Raw genomic sequence first — 17,686 nt, 5'->3', positions numbered from 1 at the left:
TAAAAGGAGAAGTGGAGAACAAGTTGAGAGGGAAATAAATGTGGAAATTTTCAACATGTAGAAAAATTAATTTAGGAAAACTAGAATTTTACTTTAGGTATCATCACATTTGTATGCGTAATTTAAATTTTACTGTGGACTTAGTAAGAAGCACTATAAGGATTGGATTGTGGTTTTTGTAGGATTTTAAAATAATTAAAGGCTGCTGATCATCTGTAGAACCTTTCATAGTGAAAGCGCCACGCATCCCAACACTGTTTGCAAGGATCATCCACTGATTGCAATCTACCAGGTTTTGTCAACACGTTAAAAAAAGTGAAAAAAGAAACCCATCAGCTTCCCATCAGTAAGTCTTTTTAGCACTTACGTTTAGTGAATTAGTAAGCTGAAGCGCTTCTGAACATGCTCTTTTACAGAGCTCCCTACGGGGACTCACCTGAAGGAGTTAATTATCTACTGCAGCCCTTCGTGGTGAGAGGAGGTAAGAATCTTACAGCTGTCACAAGGTTTTTGCGGTGGTACTTTGATAGGGCCGAGAGTCTCTGTCTGCAAGCGCCAAAGATAACGTACTGGGAAGAGGAATTGCCCGTTCCGCCTGGTACCTGAAGGCGGTGAGATGGCTTGCTCTCCGTGGCCGTCACGCATTCCGCTGCTTCGCAGGTTGGGTCTGTGGGCTGACGAATAAGAATTCCAGAATCTGGAAGGAATTAGGTTTAATAATCGGTTTAATTTGTGAAATGATATGGTCTCAATATGGTAACCAGGCCAGAGTGCACGCTGTAAAGCAGTGTTAGGTGCTGATGGAGGCGTGTGACTGGACTTTGACTGTAGCTACCACTTGAATCTTCTCTGACATGTACTCCAGGGAAGAATATGATCATGAGGAATTATTTTTTGCCCAAGACTACATTCATCACGAATTCAGAGGCAGTCTTCCTTCATGGTTTTTAGAGTTCTCAGTTAGCATTGACTTTGAGTTGTAAGGTAATTGAAGGAGGATAATAAAACTTCAGTTAAGAACCAGCCACCCTAATATATTCTCACGGGCATCCAGCTCATCTTTCTTTTCTAATTTGAAAGGAATTTTTCTCTTTTTTTAATTGTTTTCCTATTGATATTAGTATTTTACTTTATACTCAAAATGCATCCCAACCTACTCAGCAAGTTTGCTGATGACACCAAGCTGTGCGGTGGGTCAACACGCTGGAGGGAAGGGATGCCATCCAGAGGGACCTGGACAGGCCGGAGAGGTGGACCCGTGCGAACCACATCAAGTTCAACCAGACCAAGGGCAAGGTCCTGCACGTGGGTCGGGGCAATCCCAAGCACAACTCCAGGCTGGGCAGGGAATGGATGGAGAGCAGCCCTGAGGAGAAGGACTTGGGCTGTTGGGGGACGAGAAGCTCACCATGAGCCGGCAACGTGCGCTGGCAGCCCAGAAAGCCACCCGTGTCCTGGGCTGCGTGTCCAGCAGTGTGAGCAGCAGGTCGAGGGAGGGGATTCTGCCCCTCTGCTCCGCTCTGCTGAGACCCCCCTGCAGCGCTGCGTCCAGCTCGGGGGTCCCCAGCACAAGAAGGACATGGAGCTGTTGGAGCCAGGCCAGAGGAGGCCACGGAGATGAGGCGAGGGCTGGAGCACCTCTGCTATGGAGACCTCAGGCTGAGAGAGTTGGGCTGGTTCAGCCTGGAGAAGAGAAGGCTGCGGGGAGACCTTAGAGCCCCTTCCAGTCCCTGCAGGGGCTCCAGGAAAGCTGGAGAGGGGCTGGTGCCAAGGGCAGGGAGTGACAGGCCAAGGGGCATGGCCTGAAGCTGCAGGAGGGGAGATGGAGATGGGATGTGAGGCAGAAATCCTTCCCTGTGAGGGTGCTGAGGCCCTGGCACAGGGTGCCCAGAGAAGCTGGGGCTGCCCCTGGCTCCCTGGCAGTGTTCAAGGCCAGGTTGGATGGGGCTTTGGGCAAGCTGGGCTAGTGGAGGGTGTCCCTGCCCATGGCAGGGGTGGCACTGGGTGGGCTGGGAGGTCCCTGCCCACCCAAACCCGTCAGGGATTCCATGATACTACAAACCATGTAAATCTACGGGGAAACAACTTCCTCACACACAGGTTCTCCTCTCAAAAAGCTTTTCTTGCTAAGGCAAGAGGCCCAGAGTTGAAGATTCTCACTGCTTTGCTAATTACTAATTGTTTATTTCATTGTTAGTAATTGATAGTAATTGTTAGTAATTGCTAGTTACTAGTTTATATTAACTGTAGCTATATGTGTAACTCCCATCCTGAGTAGCCTTGCCTCCTAATTAAATCAGTGTTCATCTGCATTTTAATTTCAATGTGCCTTGAGAATTGGTCCTAATTCTGCTCTGGAATGTCTTACAGGAGTAGTAAAAACATGACATAGGAGTAAGTAGCCCCTAGGTTACACATACATGGTTGTTGAGTGAGTTAGATCAGAAAAACAGAGCTGCCAGGTTAGTCCTGAGCTCTCATAAAAGCGTTACCCGGCCTCCCACGTCACTGCGCCGGGTTCAGTGGATGGAATCACGACTTAAGATGCCATTCTGTAGGTCAACGTTGGACTTAAAGCACGTGTAAGCGCATGACTCAGGCCAGCTCTCCATTCCTTGGCGATCCCAGGATAGCTGCTCCTGTGGGGTTCGTTAGCACAGCCAAGTGAATTTGGGAAAAAGAGTAAAGAAACGGGTCATTCGTGTCTGTCTCAGCACTGGCTTTCACCTTGGCTTTGCCCATGATGAACAAAAAATGTGGAAGTTGTCTTTGGAAACCAGTTGCCTCTGCAAAGGCCCGAGGGAGGGGCATAGCGGCACCTTTCTACTGGTTGCCATCGATGGAAATGGGAGCGGTGCTGGTGCGGTATAACGTCACCGGACATTTCTGAATATTCTAGTGCTGTGCATCTCTCCACACCTCTCTGTTATCTGATTGCACTTACTACCCTGCTCTTGGTAATAGTCAACTCATTTTTGTCATTCTTTTCAAAAACAGAAATCTCCTGCGAAGAAGCTGAGCCATGCAATTAGTAAATCACTGGGTTGTGTACCAAGTAGAGAACCACCTCGTCCTGTATTTCCCGAGCAGCCAGAAAAGCCACTCGATCTTGCACATATAGTGTGAGTATCTATTTTAATCTGTCTTCCGCTTCATCAGTGATACGAAGCAAGGTATTTCTGGCCGTGTTTGCCTTTGGAAGAGGCCAGCAGAAAGGAGCCCTTAGAATTATGAAGTTGCAATGCTGTAACTGTTACAAGTGTTTCTCAGAAAAATGATTTGAAACGTATTGTTTTGTAAGAATATCTTGTTTATATGCAGTTAGACTAAGGCCTGACTATATATTCTCCTTGGATCCATTAGCGTGTCAAAGTACTAACGAGTCTTACCTTTTGCACTTCACTGTATTGGATCTGGCTATTTTCTCACTTATTGTCAATTGTTTTGTTTCTATGATTTTAATGTTAAACGTATTTACTTGCAAGTTAGTGTTGCCTGCTATTAGCAGTAGTGGGGTTTAGCTTGTTGCTGTTGCCTGGGAGCATTGATTTTGTGTTCTTACTGGTCTCACTGGTTTGGGTTCTTCTGCTCAGTGGCATTGTGTCACCCTTTCATTCTGACCTTATTGTCGAACCGATGGAATGATTTTCATGAAACACCGTTGTACTGGTGTCGGTTTGAACAGACTTGGAATCAGCCTGCTTCCCTGTTTGCCAGTTTCCACATCAAAAGTGAAGCCCGAGACAAAAAAACCCCAAACAAATTCTGTTACTGGATGTGTATAATAACCTACACCTCCAAATAGGTCTGCTTTAATGTGCTACAGAGCCGAGAAGAAGTTTCGGTCTTTGCATATATCTGAATTTAAGCACGTGCTATAGAGAAGAGCAAGGAGAGAGGAGCAAAGCAAAGAGATATCATTTATATAAAATGGAGCACTCCTATTTTCGTGAGTATTGAGTAACTTGCAGTTCTGCGAGGAAGTGGAGCTGATGCTCTTTTAAAGACGTCAGCAATACCAGATTCTCCTTGAAGCATTGCCTCTGTCGCAGTCCCCGAATGGAGAAGCGAGGTGCCTGGTACCGCGGGGCGGGTCGGTGCTGGGATGCGCTGCCGCGACCTCTCCTAGCGCCCTGCCATTTCCGCTGACCGGCTCTTCGGCGCGCTCCTTTGGACGCTTGCGCAGTCATTAAGGAAAAGCTGGAGGCTAGCTTGTCAAAGTGTTGGCAAGGTGAGAATTGTAAAGCCTGACGGAGTGCGGTAAAACACGCGGGTGGCTTTCTTTTGTGAAAAGCAGAGAAGGTCCGTAACGGCACGGCAGAGTCGTTGCAGTGCCAGACTCCTGGAGAGCAGAGCTCTGGGCTTTCCCCGTTTCTGCTTAGCGGTGTGATTGTTTTTTCCAGGCCTCGCATCACTGAGTATTTACCGGCTTTTATAATGCTTGCTAGAGCGAGGGGAGCTGATCTGATTTAATGGAATAGAGTTGTTCTGATTTTCTCTGTGAAATTGCACTTAAATTTTAAAAAATACTAGTCTGTCATGCTACTGTTCAACTCCGAGCTGAAGTCTATGTTCTCCTAAATGAGCGGCTCATCAGACCCTCAGGGACAAGATTGTGCGTTGTCCACAGAATTATCTCCCCGCCTTGGCCGGGATGTGTTGTGGCGCCTGTCACTTAGCTTAAATCCGGGTTTTCTGTAGTGAGGCTGCTGCTCAGCCTCACGGAAAACAATTTCGTGTTTAGAATCTTATCAGATCATGAATCCGTTCACGTTTTTCTTAGATTTTCCTCTGTGCCGCTTTCATGTTGAAGCACACTAACATTCCCAAGAGAAAATGAGTAGTTTACAATGTAATACTTCTACAAAAAATAACAGACTATGTAATTGCATAAGTAGAGCGTATGGAAATAATGACAGCAGTGGTAGCGTGACTGCCTGCCTGAAGGAAGGCTGCGGGAACCGATCCCCCAACTACGAGCCAAAGTTTTACCTCTGACAGAGATTACAAAGTTTGATGAATTACTTCTTTGTTTTGCTAGGACTCATTAATTTGTTAATGGATCAAACCAGTTTCAGCCCTCAGCTAGACAAGGAAATGGTAAAGGCAAGAGCGGGCGGCTTGGTTTTGTGGTTGTATTTGTAATACACGACCCACAGAAGGGGCTGGTAGAGAAGTGCCTCCAAGCTGCTTTTTGCTTCCAACCGGTAGCAGACCGTACCTTGACTGGCAAGCATGGCATTGCGTTTTTTCTGAGACCTGGACAGGCTGGAGAGTTGGGCGGAGAGGAACCCAATGGAATTCAACAAGGGCAAGTGTAGGGTCCTGCACCCAGGGAGGAATAACCCCAGCACCAGGACAGGGTGGGGGTGACCTGCTGGGAAGCAGCGCTGCGGAGAAGGGCCTGGACGTCCTGGTGGACACCAAGCTCTCCATGACCAGCGGTGTGCCCTCGTGGCCAAGGCGGCCAACGGTGTCCTGGGGTGCATGGAGAAGAGCGTGGCCAGCAGGTCGAGGGAGGTTCTCCTCCCCCTCTGCTCTGCTCTGCTCTGCCCTGGTGAGGCCACATCTGGAGTTCTGTGTCCAGTGCTGGGCTCCCCAGTTCCAGACAGACTGGGAACTACTGGGGAGAGTCCAGCGGAGGGCTGCGAGGATGAGGAGGGGCCTGGAGCATCTCTGGTGTGAGGAGAGGCTGCAAGAGCTGGGGCTGGTTAGCCTGGAGAAGAGAAGGCTGAGAGGGGATCTGATCCACACTTATCAATATCTAAAGGGTGGGGGTCAAGAGGACGGGGCCAGACTCTTCTCAGTGGTGCCCAGTGACAGGACAAGGGGCAATGGGCACAAACTGGAACACGGGAAGTTCCATCTGAACATGAGGAGAAACTTCTTCACTGTGAGGGTGACCGAGCCCTGGGACAGGCTGCCCAGAGAGGTTGTGGAGTCTCCTTCTCTGGAGAGATTCCAAACCCACCTGGACGTGATCCTGTGTGACCTGCTCTGGGTGATCCTGCTCTGGCAGGGGGTTGGACGAGATGATCTCCAGAGGTCCCTTCCCACCCCAACCAGTCTGGGATTCTGGGACTCTGCGTGCCACAGCAGCGGCGGGAGCCAGCTGGGAGAGGGGCTCGCTGCGGGAAGGTGGGCAGGGGATGCCAACGGCAACCAGGCAGGACACGGCACGGCACCTTCTGCAGTGACCAGGACCACTGCCCAGCCACTCTCGGCAGCAGCACAACAGCTCAGAGACATCTGCTCTGTGCTGCCAGCCTTAGCTAATTAAAAAAAAAAAAATGCCCTAAGAAGCCAAAATATTGGGAAATCCTGATAGTGCCTAATGCTACAAGGATGACTGCGGGAACAACAGATAGTGGTCTGGTGTAAAAATAATGTGAGTAGGTGATTTACACTGAGCACTAAATCACATGAAGATGAAATGGACACGGGACTGAAATGACCTACTGGGGTTTTTATACAAGTGATGTAAGACTTTTGGGGTTTTCTGTGTAAGCGATACCATTGAAATAAATAAATAAAAAACCTACAAAAAAGACACACAACCCCCTCGCGACAGTTTTTCAGTGTGAAAGGTGACGTAGCCAGTGGAGATTCTTTAATTGAACTCGACTTATAGAGAGGAATTGCTCAGGGCCACAGTGGGACGTTATTTAGGGGTCGGTGATCATGACTTGATCGTCGTTTTTTCATGTAACCAAGGTGCACATCAGCATCTAAAAATGCTTTAGAGGAGACTGTCTCACAAAGCTAAAATCAACTTCAGCTGAGGAAATAATGTGAACGTAAAAATATTAATAACTAGGAACAGTTTAAGAATACTTGGCCAAATGTCCCGGGGAAAACAAGGTTTGGAAGGGAAGAAAAACCAACTGTACTTGTCAAGGGAAGGGGAAAAGACAGAAATTGGTAGCAAAGAAAGTAAACTAATGGTTTCAAAGTTATTTGAGAATAGTTTTCAGGTTGTGCTGTGGCAGGGGGACAGCAGTTGTGCGACGTGCTGATGGTGAGATGCTTTCCTTCCAGAGACAATCCAAAAGGATGCTGAATTGCACCGCCCACGTTTTGAGTCCAAACTGCATTTTGAAAGAATTTCTTCATTTGGACCCTTGCTGCTGAGGGTTGATATGGCTTGGAGCATTGGGACGTTCCCAGAGCACGGGAAGAAGATCCCTGTGATCTCATTTCTTTTTTCAAGGCGTTGGGGAGGCGAGGAATGAAGTCAAACAGGGCAACCTCTGACGTGTTATGTTTACCGACATGACTTTGGTGGCGAATGAAGTAACTGAGCAGTAGATAAGCTGTTTCGTTGATCAGTAAATAAAAAGGTAACTCATGCCAGTCAAGCGTCGGCTTTTGGCAGTTTGGTGTACTCAGACTCAGTTTGTATCTTTTTTAATGAGATTGGTTTTGATTAATAAAGCGATACTGTTGGCATAATGCATTTATTATGAGCATGGAATAATTTAGAAAACAGTAATCAGTACAGCACATATGCAGCAGGTCAGGAAAAAATTGTTTGGCTCGTTGTCCTCAAAGTAACGGCAGAAGGGAGGTCGCGGGCAGGGTGTGTTTTCAAGCGGCGTCCTGCGGAGATCGAGCCTAGCTTCTGCGCTATTAACACTCGTCTTCGTGAGCAGGAGAACGTACAAAGGCACTACTCATAGGCCAGGTAGGCAAGTGAGAAAAATACCGGAGGAATGAGGAAGATTGAAAGCACGGTGTGCTGGGCAGGGTGACTCAAATCTTTGGAGCTCGTGGGATGCACTTGGCCGAAGGGGCGTTTTCGGGACAATTTTGTAACCGAGGATGCTGACGGGGTCTGAGAGGGCGAAGGGGAGAGTTTACCCTTGTGCGTGGTGGTGGCAGCCTCCCGGTCGGAAAACGCTGCAGTTGCAGCACCCACGCTCGCGGCAAATGCGGAGAGACCAAAGGCTTTGAGAAGGTGCATGAAAGCGATTAAAGGACTGGAAATAGATACGGGAAGATGCATAGCTTTACATCCAAAGACTCAAGTAATGTAAGTGTAACGCACAGAGGTTAAGGAATGATTTGATATTTCTAAAAATATCTATCCTAGAGAAACTCAAGATAATCCCAGGGAGCTTTAGCAGATAGGCTTAACAAAAGGCACAGACCAGAAGTTGAAGCTAGACAAATTCAGAATAAAAGTAAGAAATATGTTTTTAATAGTGAATATAAGCAAATATTTGTTAGACTAGATTACCAAAATCAAAAGCGGTGGTGGAATGTCCACCACTGAATCTTTAAAACCAAGAGGAGAGTGTTTTTTAAATGAAGTAGGAATTCCAGTCAGTCTTATGTTCTGTGTTTGACAGAAGCTCAATTATTGCAGCATTTCCTTATAGCTTTATGGGCGATTTATTTCTCCAGAGAAGGGCAACCAAGTGGGGCAAGGTCTGGAGCACAAGTCTGATGGGAGCGGCTGAGGGACCTGGGGGTGTTGAGCCTGGAGAACAGGAGGCTGAGGGGAGACCTGGTCGCTCTCTGCAACTACCTGGAAGGAGGGTGCAGCCAGGTGGGGTCGGTCTCTTCTCCCAAGGAACAAGCGATAGGACAAGAGGGAACGGCCTCAAGTTGTGCCAGGGGAGGTTTAGGTTGGAGATGAGGAGAAATGTCTTCCCCCAAAGGTTTGTCAAGCCCTGGGACAGGCTGCCCAGGGAAGTGGTGGAGTCCCCATCCCTGGAGGGATTGAAAAGACGTGGAGCTGTGGTGCTTGGGGACGTGGGTTAGTGGTGGGCTTGGCAGGGTGAGGTTAATGGTTGGACTCGGTGATCTTAAAGGGCTTTTCCAACCTCGACGATTCTGTGAGTCTATGATCCTATGATTCTATGTGAAAAACGCATGCAAAAATTTTAATGTGGTCTCAGAGTCAGGAATTTTTCAGAATCCGCTGCTAGAGCACCGTACGTACGCTCCATAAGGCAATGATGGATTTGCTTTACTTACATTTCCAGAAATAAGTGTTCCTGAAACTGCCTCTCCCTCACTTTACCTGCATTCCTGCAGCCGTGCGGGGTCAGTAATAGAAACAGTGGAAATCCTGCTATTTTGGTGTATTCTGCTGCTCTTCCCCTTACCTCTCCCTGCATCCTCCTCCAGGCTGTAAGCTGCGTGTAGGTGGGAGCTTCCTGGCTGCTCTGGAGTAATTCTGCGTGAATCATCCTCTTTGGAGTTGGCTTTCTGAATAGGATTGCTGGAACCCGCAGGCTCCAAAGGCTCCCCTTTTTTAAGGAATTACAGTCTATATGATGGAACAGGCATTAAAAAACTCTTCTTAGTTTATAGTTGATAAAGGTGAGATTGTATTTGACATGGATCGTTTTGCCTGGGGGAAATCATTTAAAGTTTTCCTGCACTGCAGGGTTATTTCAGGTTATAACTTGATGGCTGGCCCCTGGCCCTGGCCCCATCCCACGCGACGCCCTCCCGTTGAAGCCTTTATTTTAAGATGTTCTCGGAGATGGGTCCTTTCGGTGGCACAACCCTGCTGCACAAGGACGTGAATCGCCATTTCTTAATGGCAATAAGCACGCCGGCAGGCGCTACCGCTGCCCGTACCGTCCCGCAGTAACCACGGCAGCGCCGGGGTGTTGTCGCGCTGTAGCTGGACACAGCCGTCCTCGGTGGCGCGGCCGCCGCTGCGGTGACGGACAAGCTGCGTCGCGCTCGGCTACGGCACCGATGCTGCTGCCCTGAGCCGCTCCTCTCTCCTTGCTGTGAGAAATCCGTGTCGTCACGGGCGAGGCGGCAGAACGTGGCGCGTGTCCCCTCCACAGCCGTTCCCCTTCGCAGCCTGGGGGGCTCGGCGTGACGCCAGCGGAGGTGGGTTTGTGCTAACGAGCTGCGCCGAGGCCCCTGGCAGCCGACGAGCAGCCGGTGGCTCACGGGAAGGGAGCAAATGCCGCGAGGCTCTCTGGGTGATGAATGCGTGAGGCCTTGGAGAGATAAAGGACAATGGGTTACTTCAAATCAACTTTATCGTAGAGGGCTGGAGACGCTTCTTTAAGCCTTCAGCGGGGGAGTGAAAATGGGATGAGGGGGCATTTGCAGGGACTCGCCAAGCGTTCACGCTCCTGCTGCCGGGGCTGACCAAAATAAAGTTGGGGGCCGTTGGTGCTTACGTTACTGTGCTTTCCTTGTGCTCAGGCGAGGCCAATATCGTAAGGGAGTGATAATCTCCATGTAGAAGTTTGCCCCCCCCCCCCCGAAGGGAAGCTGGGATATTTACTGTTATTGCTAATATTTACTTCAGTACAGTGAACGGGGGGAAATACTCTGCTCTGTCTGCATAGAAGAGGATGTGGCCGACACATGCTAGCAGCGTATATATTGTATATACCGCACAGAGTGCGTGCAGCCGTGCCCCGGCTGTCAGCAAAGTACAATTTCTCTTTACGGTGGCAGAGCGGTGTAGCAGTGGGGGCTGAATGAGGGAAACTGCCTACGGACTGACTTCTTGTTCTTCCCCCTTACGCTAATTTATTTGCATGTCCCATTAAGTTAGAATGTGAATTAGATGCTGTTTCTAGCGAAAGGTCACTTTGCAGATTTACCTGAGTTCAAAAGACCAAGACAATCGGTTTAACCCTTTGAGAAGGGCAGAAATTGCTGAATTTAAAATGGAGCACGGTTCTGCACCGCCCGCTTCCTCCGAGAGATCGCAGTCACCGTTTCGTTCTCTGCCAGCAGCGCTATGACTGATTTGGGAGGAGATTCGGGTTTGACACGGAACATATTTCCTCCCAGAAACTTTTGCAGTGCGTCGTGGTTCAGCCCCAGCCGGCAGCTGAGCACCGCGCGCCCCTCGCTCGCCCCTCCTCCCCCGGTGCGGTGGGGAGGAGAACGGAGGAAAAAAAAAAAGGTAAAACTGGTGGGTTGGGGTAAGGGCAGTTCCCTGGGACAGCAAAGGGAGAGGGAAGAACAACAACAGGCCTGAGAAAGCGGGTGACACACAGTGCAGTTCGCTCGCTGTCCGGATCCCCATGCCCCGAGCGGCGGCTCTTCCCCCGCAGAGACTGCGCGTGCCGCCGCGTGCCGTGGAGTAGCCCTTTGGCTGGTTTGGTCAGCTGTGTGTCCCCTCCCAGCTCCCTGTGCACGTTGACTCTGTCCCAGCGAAACCCAGCGCACCATGATAACATGCGAAAGGTCGGCCTTTGCACGTGACGATAGGTTTTGTAAGGTCTTTGTGAAGAGTTACGGTGAGAATTCTGGTTTGCAGGTTACAAAGGGGTTTCTGGACCCGCAGGTCTACGTGGCCAGAAGTTTTCTCCTGTTTGACCACTAAACACCTATTTATTGAGTGTCCCTGCCTTTTGCCCCAAAGACTTCCTGAGGCAGCGATGACTTGGGTCTCTTGCGTTGCTTCAGCTCAAAGCGCTGGAGGGAGCGATGACCTGTCACAAGCCATACCCCTTCATCGCCTGCCGCTGCTATGGACAGCTCTGCTGAAGAGCTTGGCCGACATGGGGACGACAGTGGAAATCAAAACCTGATAGCTTTACACAACTGCCTGCTGCTTAGCCCAGGCTGCCCGTTGCCTCCACAGTGGTTACCAGTGGGGCTAAAACATCGTTAGCTAAGGTAGTGAGTCTGCTTTTGGTGGAAATCGATTCTTCTCGCAGTTGCAGATAAGCTCTGAGGTTCAGAGGTGCCGAGACACCTCGTTGTCTGAGGTACGGTGCACCAGGGGTGCTCACGCGGCTCGGAGGAGACGGATGCTCTCGTCAGCCCTTTCCCCGGGAGGAGAAGGGAGAGCACCCAACATCGGCAGTGCTGGCCACTGCATTCGGGTGTCGTGGCCTGTCCCTGGGCATCGTTCCGCTGCGGCTACCGCGGGTTCTTTGGCTATCAAGTTAATGTCTTGTGCATTACTTGCCATGGTTGTCCTTCTAAACTGCTCTGTTTGAAATATCTCAAAACCCAATACTCCTGGCAAGAAAAATAGCGTCGTGTTGAATTTTGGTTAACTGTACGTAACAGCAATAAATTATAGAGCAAACCAAAATGCTTCACTATTGTTTCCTGCGTGGAAACCCTCAGGAGCCCAACCCCACCCTCTTTTAGGATAAGCTTTGTACATGACAGCTGTGATTGCTGAGGGTTTCCAGCCCCTCTCACACAAATCGGTCCAGCCTGGCTCAGTGACTGGACTTCTGTGAGAGTGACGGTCCTCGATGGAGGACCAGGGACAAAGGGGATCCAGTGGATTTCGTGTATTTGGATTTTCAGAAAGCCTTTGAAAGGATAATTTGTCAAAGGCTATTAAAGAATGAAGTTACTGTGGGAATGGAAAAAAGGTCTTTGGATGTACTGAGAAGCGCCAGAGGTTAGGGGAGCAAACGGCAGAGCGTCATGGTGAGTTCTGCGGTGGAGGGGGGTCAGCGCTGGGGTCCATAAGCTCATCCCAAAGGGAGGAGGTGGGATGTCCCCGCTGCTGCTGGTGTCTGCTGGAGAACGGCTTTGTGAAATGTCACGGAATGCTTTGCTGCTGAAAGCACCTCCCTGGGACCGGAGCAGAGACTGTCTGATCAGCAATTCTCTTTTTATTCTCCTTCTTCCTTGATGCGGGGCTTGGCTGTCCAACTGATGAACGGGAGTGATAACTGCAAACAGATCGCAGGTCTTCTTCCAGTTAGGGGCGTTTGTTGGAAACCCTTCCTGTAGGAGCTCTGTGGCCTCCAAAACCTCCAGGAAAGCACAGATCCCTTCTCTTGGAATCAAGGGTTCCCGATCCAAATCAGCTGCTTCAATATATTAAGTAAAATCTCGTTGAACACAAAGGAAATGAAGGAGAAATACGCTTAGGTTGCCAGTATTTATTGCAAACATATATCAAAGATGACTTTTTATAGAAGTTAAGGTCAGAAAACATTAAATCACCCAGTCTGACGTGTATCTCATTGATCACTAAACGTCACCACCTCCCTTCTGCAGTGAGCCCAGTAATTTGTGTTTGGGAAAGGTTATCCTCCATAAAAGCGCTCACTCCTGATTTCCAGCGGTTGTAAATGCAGTTTCTCAAATAGCAGTTTGAATGGCTAGTCTGTCTTTCTGTCTAATATTTCTGGGTTATTTCAATTTTTTTTCTCTTAAACTATGTTCCGTTTCCCGCTCCTGTTTTGTTTTTCTTTCTGTCCCTAACCACATTTCCCCCGACATGGTCAAGGACCAGGTTAGCTCTGCTTCCAGCAGACTGCCTTACCTGCCCAGGCGAAGGTCTCTAATCCCTTTTCGTAGTCACTGCTTTTGGAAACAGAGTGCTCTTCCCTGCATCTAGGCTGCTTTTTTATGTCCTAGATGTATAATTTTACGTTTGGCCGTATTTAAATACAGTATAATATCAAAACAAAGTCTTAAAATACAGCTTATCGAGGCTCATTTTCTGTGTACTTTGAACCTGTAATTAAGTCTCAAATCTTTTACAGTACTCGCTAGGATCATTTCATTTCAAAGATTACTAACTGACAGATGTTTTTGAGATCTAACAGTCCTTAATCCATTGTAAAAGACTTTGTTGATGTTATATAGACCATATTTTCAAACAGGCCGTTTTGTAGCAGTAAACCACAAACTTTATGGCAAATTCCAGCATCTGAGCTCGGCAGCGCCTGGCACAGCAGCAGTGGCGTGCAGCACTTCGGACCGGCAGCACGGCTCAAAGGTGGTTCGGAACGCGGGAGGCTCGGGGTGAGCAGCCAGAGCTGGAGCCGTCGCTGCAGCATCCGACCCCTGAGGTTGCACGAGGGAGATGTCGAAGCCTCCAGCGTCGGGCGAAGCGGCAGGAGCTGGCTCTGAGGAGCAGCCCCCCGAGCGCTGCCTCTGCCGGACGGGGTGTCTGAAGCCATGCCTGTGCCGCAGCGGGGACGTGGCTGTGCCGGACGGCTGAGCAGATGCTGCTCCAGGAGACTGTTGTGGCTGTGAGATGACAGCTGCCAGCGCTGGGGCGTTTTCTGGGGCTGACAGAACCCCACAGAATCCCAGACTGGTAGGGGTTGGAAGGGACCTCTGGAGATCATCTCGTCCAACCCCCTGCTAGAGCAGGATCACCCAGAGCAGGTCGCACAGGATCATGTCCAGGCGGCTTTTGAATCTCTCCAGAGAAGGAGACTCCACAACCTCTCTGGGCAGCCTGTCCCAGGGCTCGGTCACCCTCACAGTGAAGAAGTTTTTCCTCATGTTCAGATGGAACTTCCTGTGTTCCAGTTTGTGCCCGTTGCCCCTTGTCCTGTCACTGGGCACCACTGAGAAGAGTCTGGCCCCGTCCTCTTGACCCCCACCCTTTAGCTATTGATAAGTGTGGATCAGATCCCCTCTCAGGCTTCTCTTCTCCAGGCTAACCAGCCCCAGCTCTCTCAGCCTTTCCTCACACCAGAGATGCTCCAGGCCCCTCACCATCCTCGCAGCCCTCCGCTGGACTCTCCCCAGTAGTTCCCAGTCTGTCTGGAACTGGGGAGCCCAGAGCTGGACACAGAACTCCAGATGTGGCCTCAGCAGGGCAGGGCAGAGCAGAGGGGGAGGAGAACCTCCCTCGACCTGCTGGCCACGCTCTTCTCCATGCACCCCAGGACACCGTTGGCCGCCTTGGCCACGAGGGCACACCGCTGGTCATGGAGAGCTTGGTGTCCACCAGGACGTCCAGGCCCTTCTCCGCAGCGCTGCTTCCCAGCAGGTCACCCCCACCCTGTCCTGGTGCTGGGGTTATTCCTCCCTGGGTGCAGGACCCTACCCTTGCCCTTGTTGAATTCCATTGGGTTCCTCTCCGCCCAACTCTCCAGCCTGTCCAGGTCTCGCTGAATGGCAGCGCAGCCTCCTGCTCTGTCGGCCTCTCCTCCCAGTTTGGGATCGCCAGCATTCAGGACGCTTTTCCCCTAGAAAAGGAAGTTGAAAGCACGTGTGCGCTCCCTGTACCGCGCCAGCCCCTTGGCAGAGCCGGGTGCTGCTCCGGCCGTGGCAGGGAAATGTCCTGCGCGCTTCCTGCAGGCACCTTGCAGGGACGGGCAGTGGGGGGGTGAGGGTTCCCTCCCACCCGGGCTCGGTGGGGCAGGGCTGGGGGAGCGCCCGTTCCCCCCTGCAAACCCCAGCTCTGCCGTCCCGTCCCGCCTGGGGCAGCGTGTTTGGGGGTCGGCAGCACCCCGCATCCCTCGGTGCCGCTCTCGGTGGCCGCAGGAAAGGACAGACCCGAGTTCCTCCTGGGCTGGGGTGGGGAGGACGAGGAGGTTCCTCCTGCGCAGGGTTCAGCATCCCGAACCTGCGGCGTGTAAATTATTGTCAGCGAATGCGCTCTGGTTCCCAGAGCAGGAGGGGGAAGAGCCTGCTGCCTTGGCACCTCAGGGGTTTTCTCCTTGCACCGACGTGTGTCCGCACAGGTGAGTCTGCGCGGGGTGCGTGCACGAGTTCACAGCTCAGCGTCGCCCGCTTGCTTTTCTCCTCTGACCCTTTGTGCTGGAAGCGATTCCAGTCGCCATCCTTCACGGCCGCCGTTTCTGCTGGCCCGCGTGATGAATAGCGGCAGGCAGCCAGCCTCCCGCGGGGCGCGGACCCGTCTGCCCACGTCCATCGGCCTGAAGAGCTCGAGGTTCCCCCGCCACGGTCGAGCGCGCTCGTTTGGGGTGTGCAAACGCCAGCTCTGCACCACCCGCTGCAAATCCCCGGCCAGAGCTCCGCTGCGGGGATCCCGCCCGCGTCCAGCTCGGCGAGCGTCCTTCTGCGCTTGCGCTGGTGCCGCCGTGACCTAAGAAGGTGATGCGGGACGCTGAAAAGCGCATCTTTGTTATCGCCCTTGGTTAGATGCTTGCACGCGGTTGTGAGGTCTCGGCATCCCGTTGTTTTCATCTTTTGGCATTTTTTGAAACTTGCTGTATTTTCCTACGATCTGCATAAGCGCGTGGTGTGAATGGTTTTTGCTGGAATACGATGGCTTATTTTTAACTTTCATGCTCGTTCTGTCACTGCTGAGGAGCGGTGTCTGCTTCTGTCACGTTATAGGCAGTTTTTACCAAAATTGCATAAATGTACATTTTAAAAATGTAAAGATGTATAACAGAAGACAGATTACATCTTTTTTTATATAAAAGGGCTATAAAGCTAAACACGTTTGAAACGCGTATTCCCCTTGATTTTGGTGTTCTGCTAGGTTTTGCGTTTGAACACGCCACCTGCTCCACAGAATTTCCCTTCGTCTCCCGGTGAGCGAGGCACGGGTCTGTATTTTCTGTAGTCGTCTTGATCATCGCTCCTTCGGAATTAAAACGCGTTCAGGCACCTCCGCATGGGCGGTTTGATTTAACTGATACCCCAGGCGCCTTTTCTGAACAGACTGAGCTGAAATTCCCTCCCAGAGCCGCCTCCGCACGAGGGCTCAGCATCTCTCGCCGGGAGAGGGATTCTTCCCAGGTTGGCGTGCTCTGCTGGAGAGGCAGCCAGTCCTGGAGGACGGGGCCGATTTCCTGACGTTTGGTTCTCGAATCGTTGAGCTGCTGTACGTAGGGAAGGCGTTGGTCTGGCTGAACGCGGAGCAGCTCGCCACCCAACGCCGTCCCTCCTGGGACCGCCGTCCCTCCCGCCCCGTCCAGGGGATCGACGGGTGCCGTGGGCTTTTCTGTTCCTGTTTTGGCCGCTGCTGCGATTGCAGAGCTCGGAGCAGCCAGCCTTGCGTGATGGACTCCTCTGGGCTGCAGCCGTCCGTATTCTCCCTGGCGGAACAAGATTTTTCTTTGGTTTGAATTCTTTTTGTTTGTTCCGCGGCAGGCTGTGAGTACGTGCGTTCTTTGCTGGCTGAGAGAAATCTCTTGATTTCAGGCTGGCGGGAGGTTCTTATGATGTTCTCCAGCAAAAGGAATGGGAACCTCCACGTGGGGGGATTATAATTCTGGGGGTTTTATTTTGAATTCTTTCTTGTTCATATGGTACATCAGTCTTGTAACGATCTTTTGACGGCATTAGTAAGCAGCTCTCACCCATCCCTTGGCAATGCGATATCGTACAGGTACTATGTTCTATCGTCGAGTTACGGGACATCGTCAATATTTCTTTAACAATAATTTAACACCTTATAATAGTTATTTCACCGTCACGGTTCCAGAAATAATGCTGCTGTTCTGGGACGGAATACGGAGCATTAGTTAGAATTCCTTTTATACATGAAAAAGGAGCTGAGACTTTTTTTTAATGCTCAAACTATTGATGCTGAAGCCAAACAAATTTCAGTTAAGAATCTGCTTTTTATGATGCAGATAGTAATGGAACAAACCGCTAAGGGAAGTTGTTGTGACTTTTTCTCTTTGATGCCTTAGATCCAAACTTGTTGAAATCAGGCTTTAGACAGACCTAAATAACTTGTCTCAATGCCGGAGTAAGTGGGTGAAATTTAAATTTTTTTTTGTTTGTTTTTTATATGCAGGAATTCAGATTACATGGTGGAACAATCTTTATTATACTTACAATTTATGAACCGTATATTATTTTTTCTTTTAGTTGAAAACGTGCAGGAGTTTGCGTTTTACTGCATGTACGCTGGTTAGATCTGTGCTTATATTCTCGTCGGTCTTTATCTCTGTTCCTTCCTTCCTTTTCGATTTCCATCGCTGCTCTGCGTTGCAGAGAAGTCTGAAGACTTTAAAATCACCGATGTTTATATGGCAAATAATTAGGG

General features: G+C 50.3%; 1 protein-coding gene across 17 annotated transcripts in view; it reads left to right on the top strand.

The window, feature by feature from the left end:
* Positions 1-17,686, top strand: part of DTNB (dystrobrevin beta) — a 204,876-nt gene that overhangs the window by 66,723 nt on the left and 120,467 nt on the right. For all 17 annotated transcript variants that reach the window (XM_054820030.1, XM_054820024.1, XM_054820029.1 and 14 more), the window contains one exon: positions 2,998-3,122. In XM_054820030.1, coding sequence (XP_054676005.1) covers positions 2,998-3,122 — 125 coding nt within the window. The remainder of the gene's footprint in view (positions 1-2,997; positions 3,123-17,686) is intronic.

The sequence above is a fragment of the Grus americana genome, chromosome 3 (assembly GCF_028858705.1).
Source record: "Grus americana isolate bGruAme1 chromosome 3, bGruAme1.mat, whole genome shotgun sequence".
NCBI lineage: Eukaryota > Metazoa > Chordata > Aves > Gruiformes > Gruidae > Grus > Grus americana.
The sequence above is the reverse complement of the archived record's forward strand: the minus strand, read 5'-3'. Positions and strand labels throughout refer to the sequence as shown.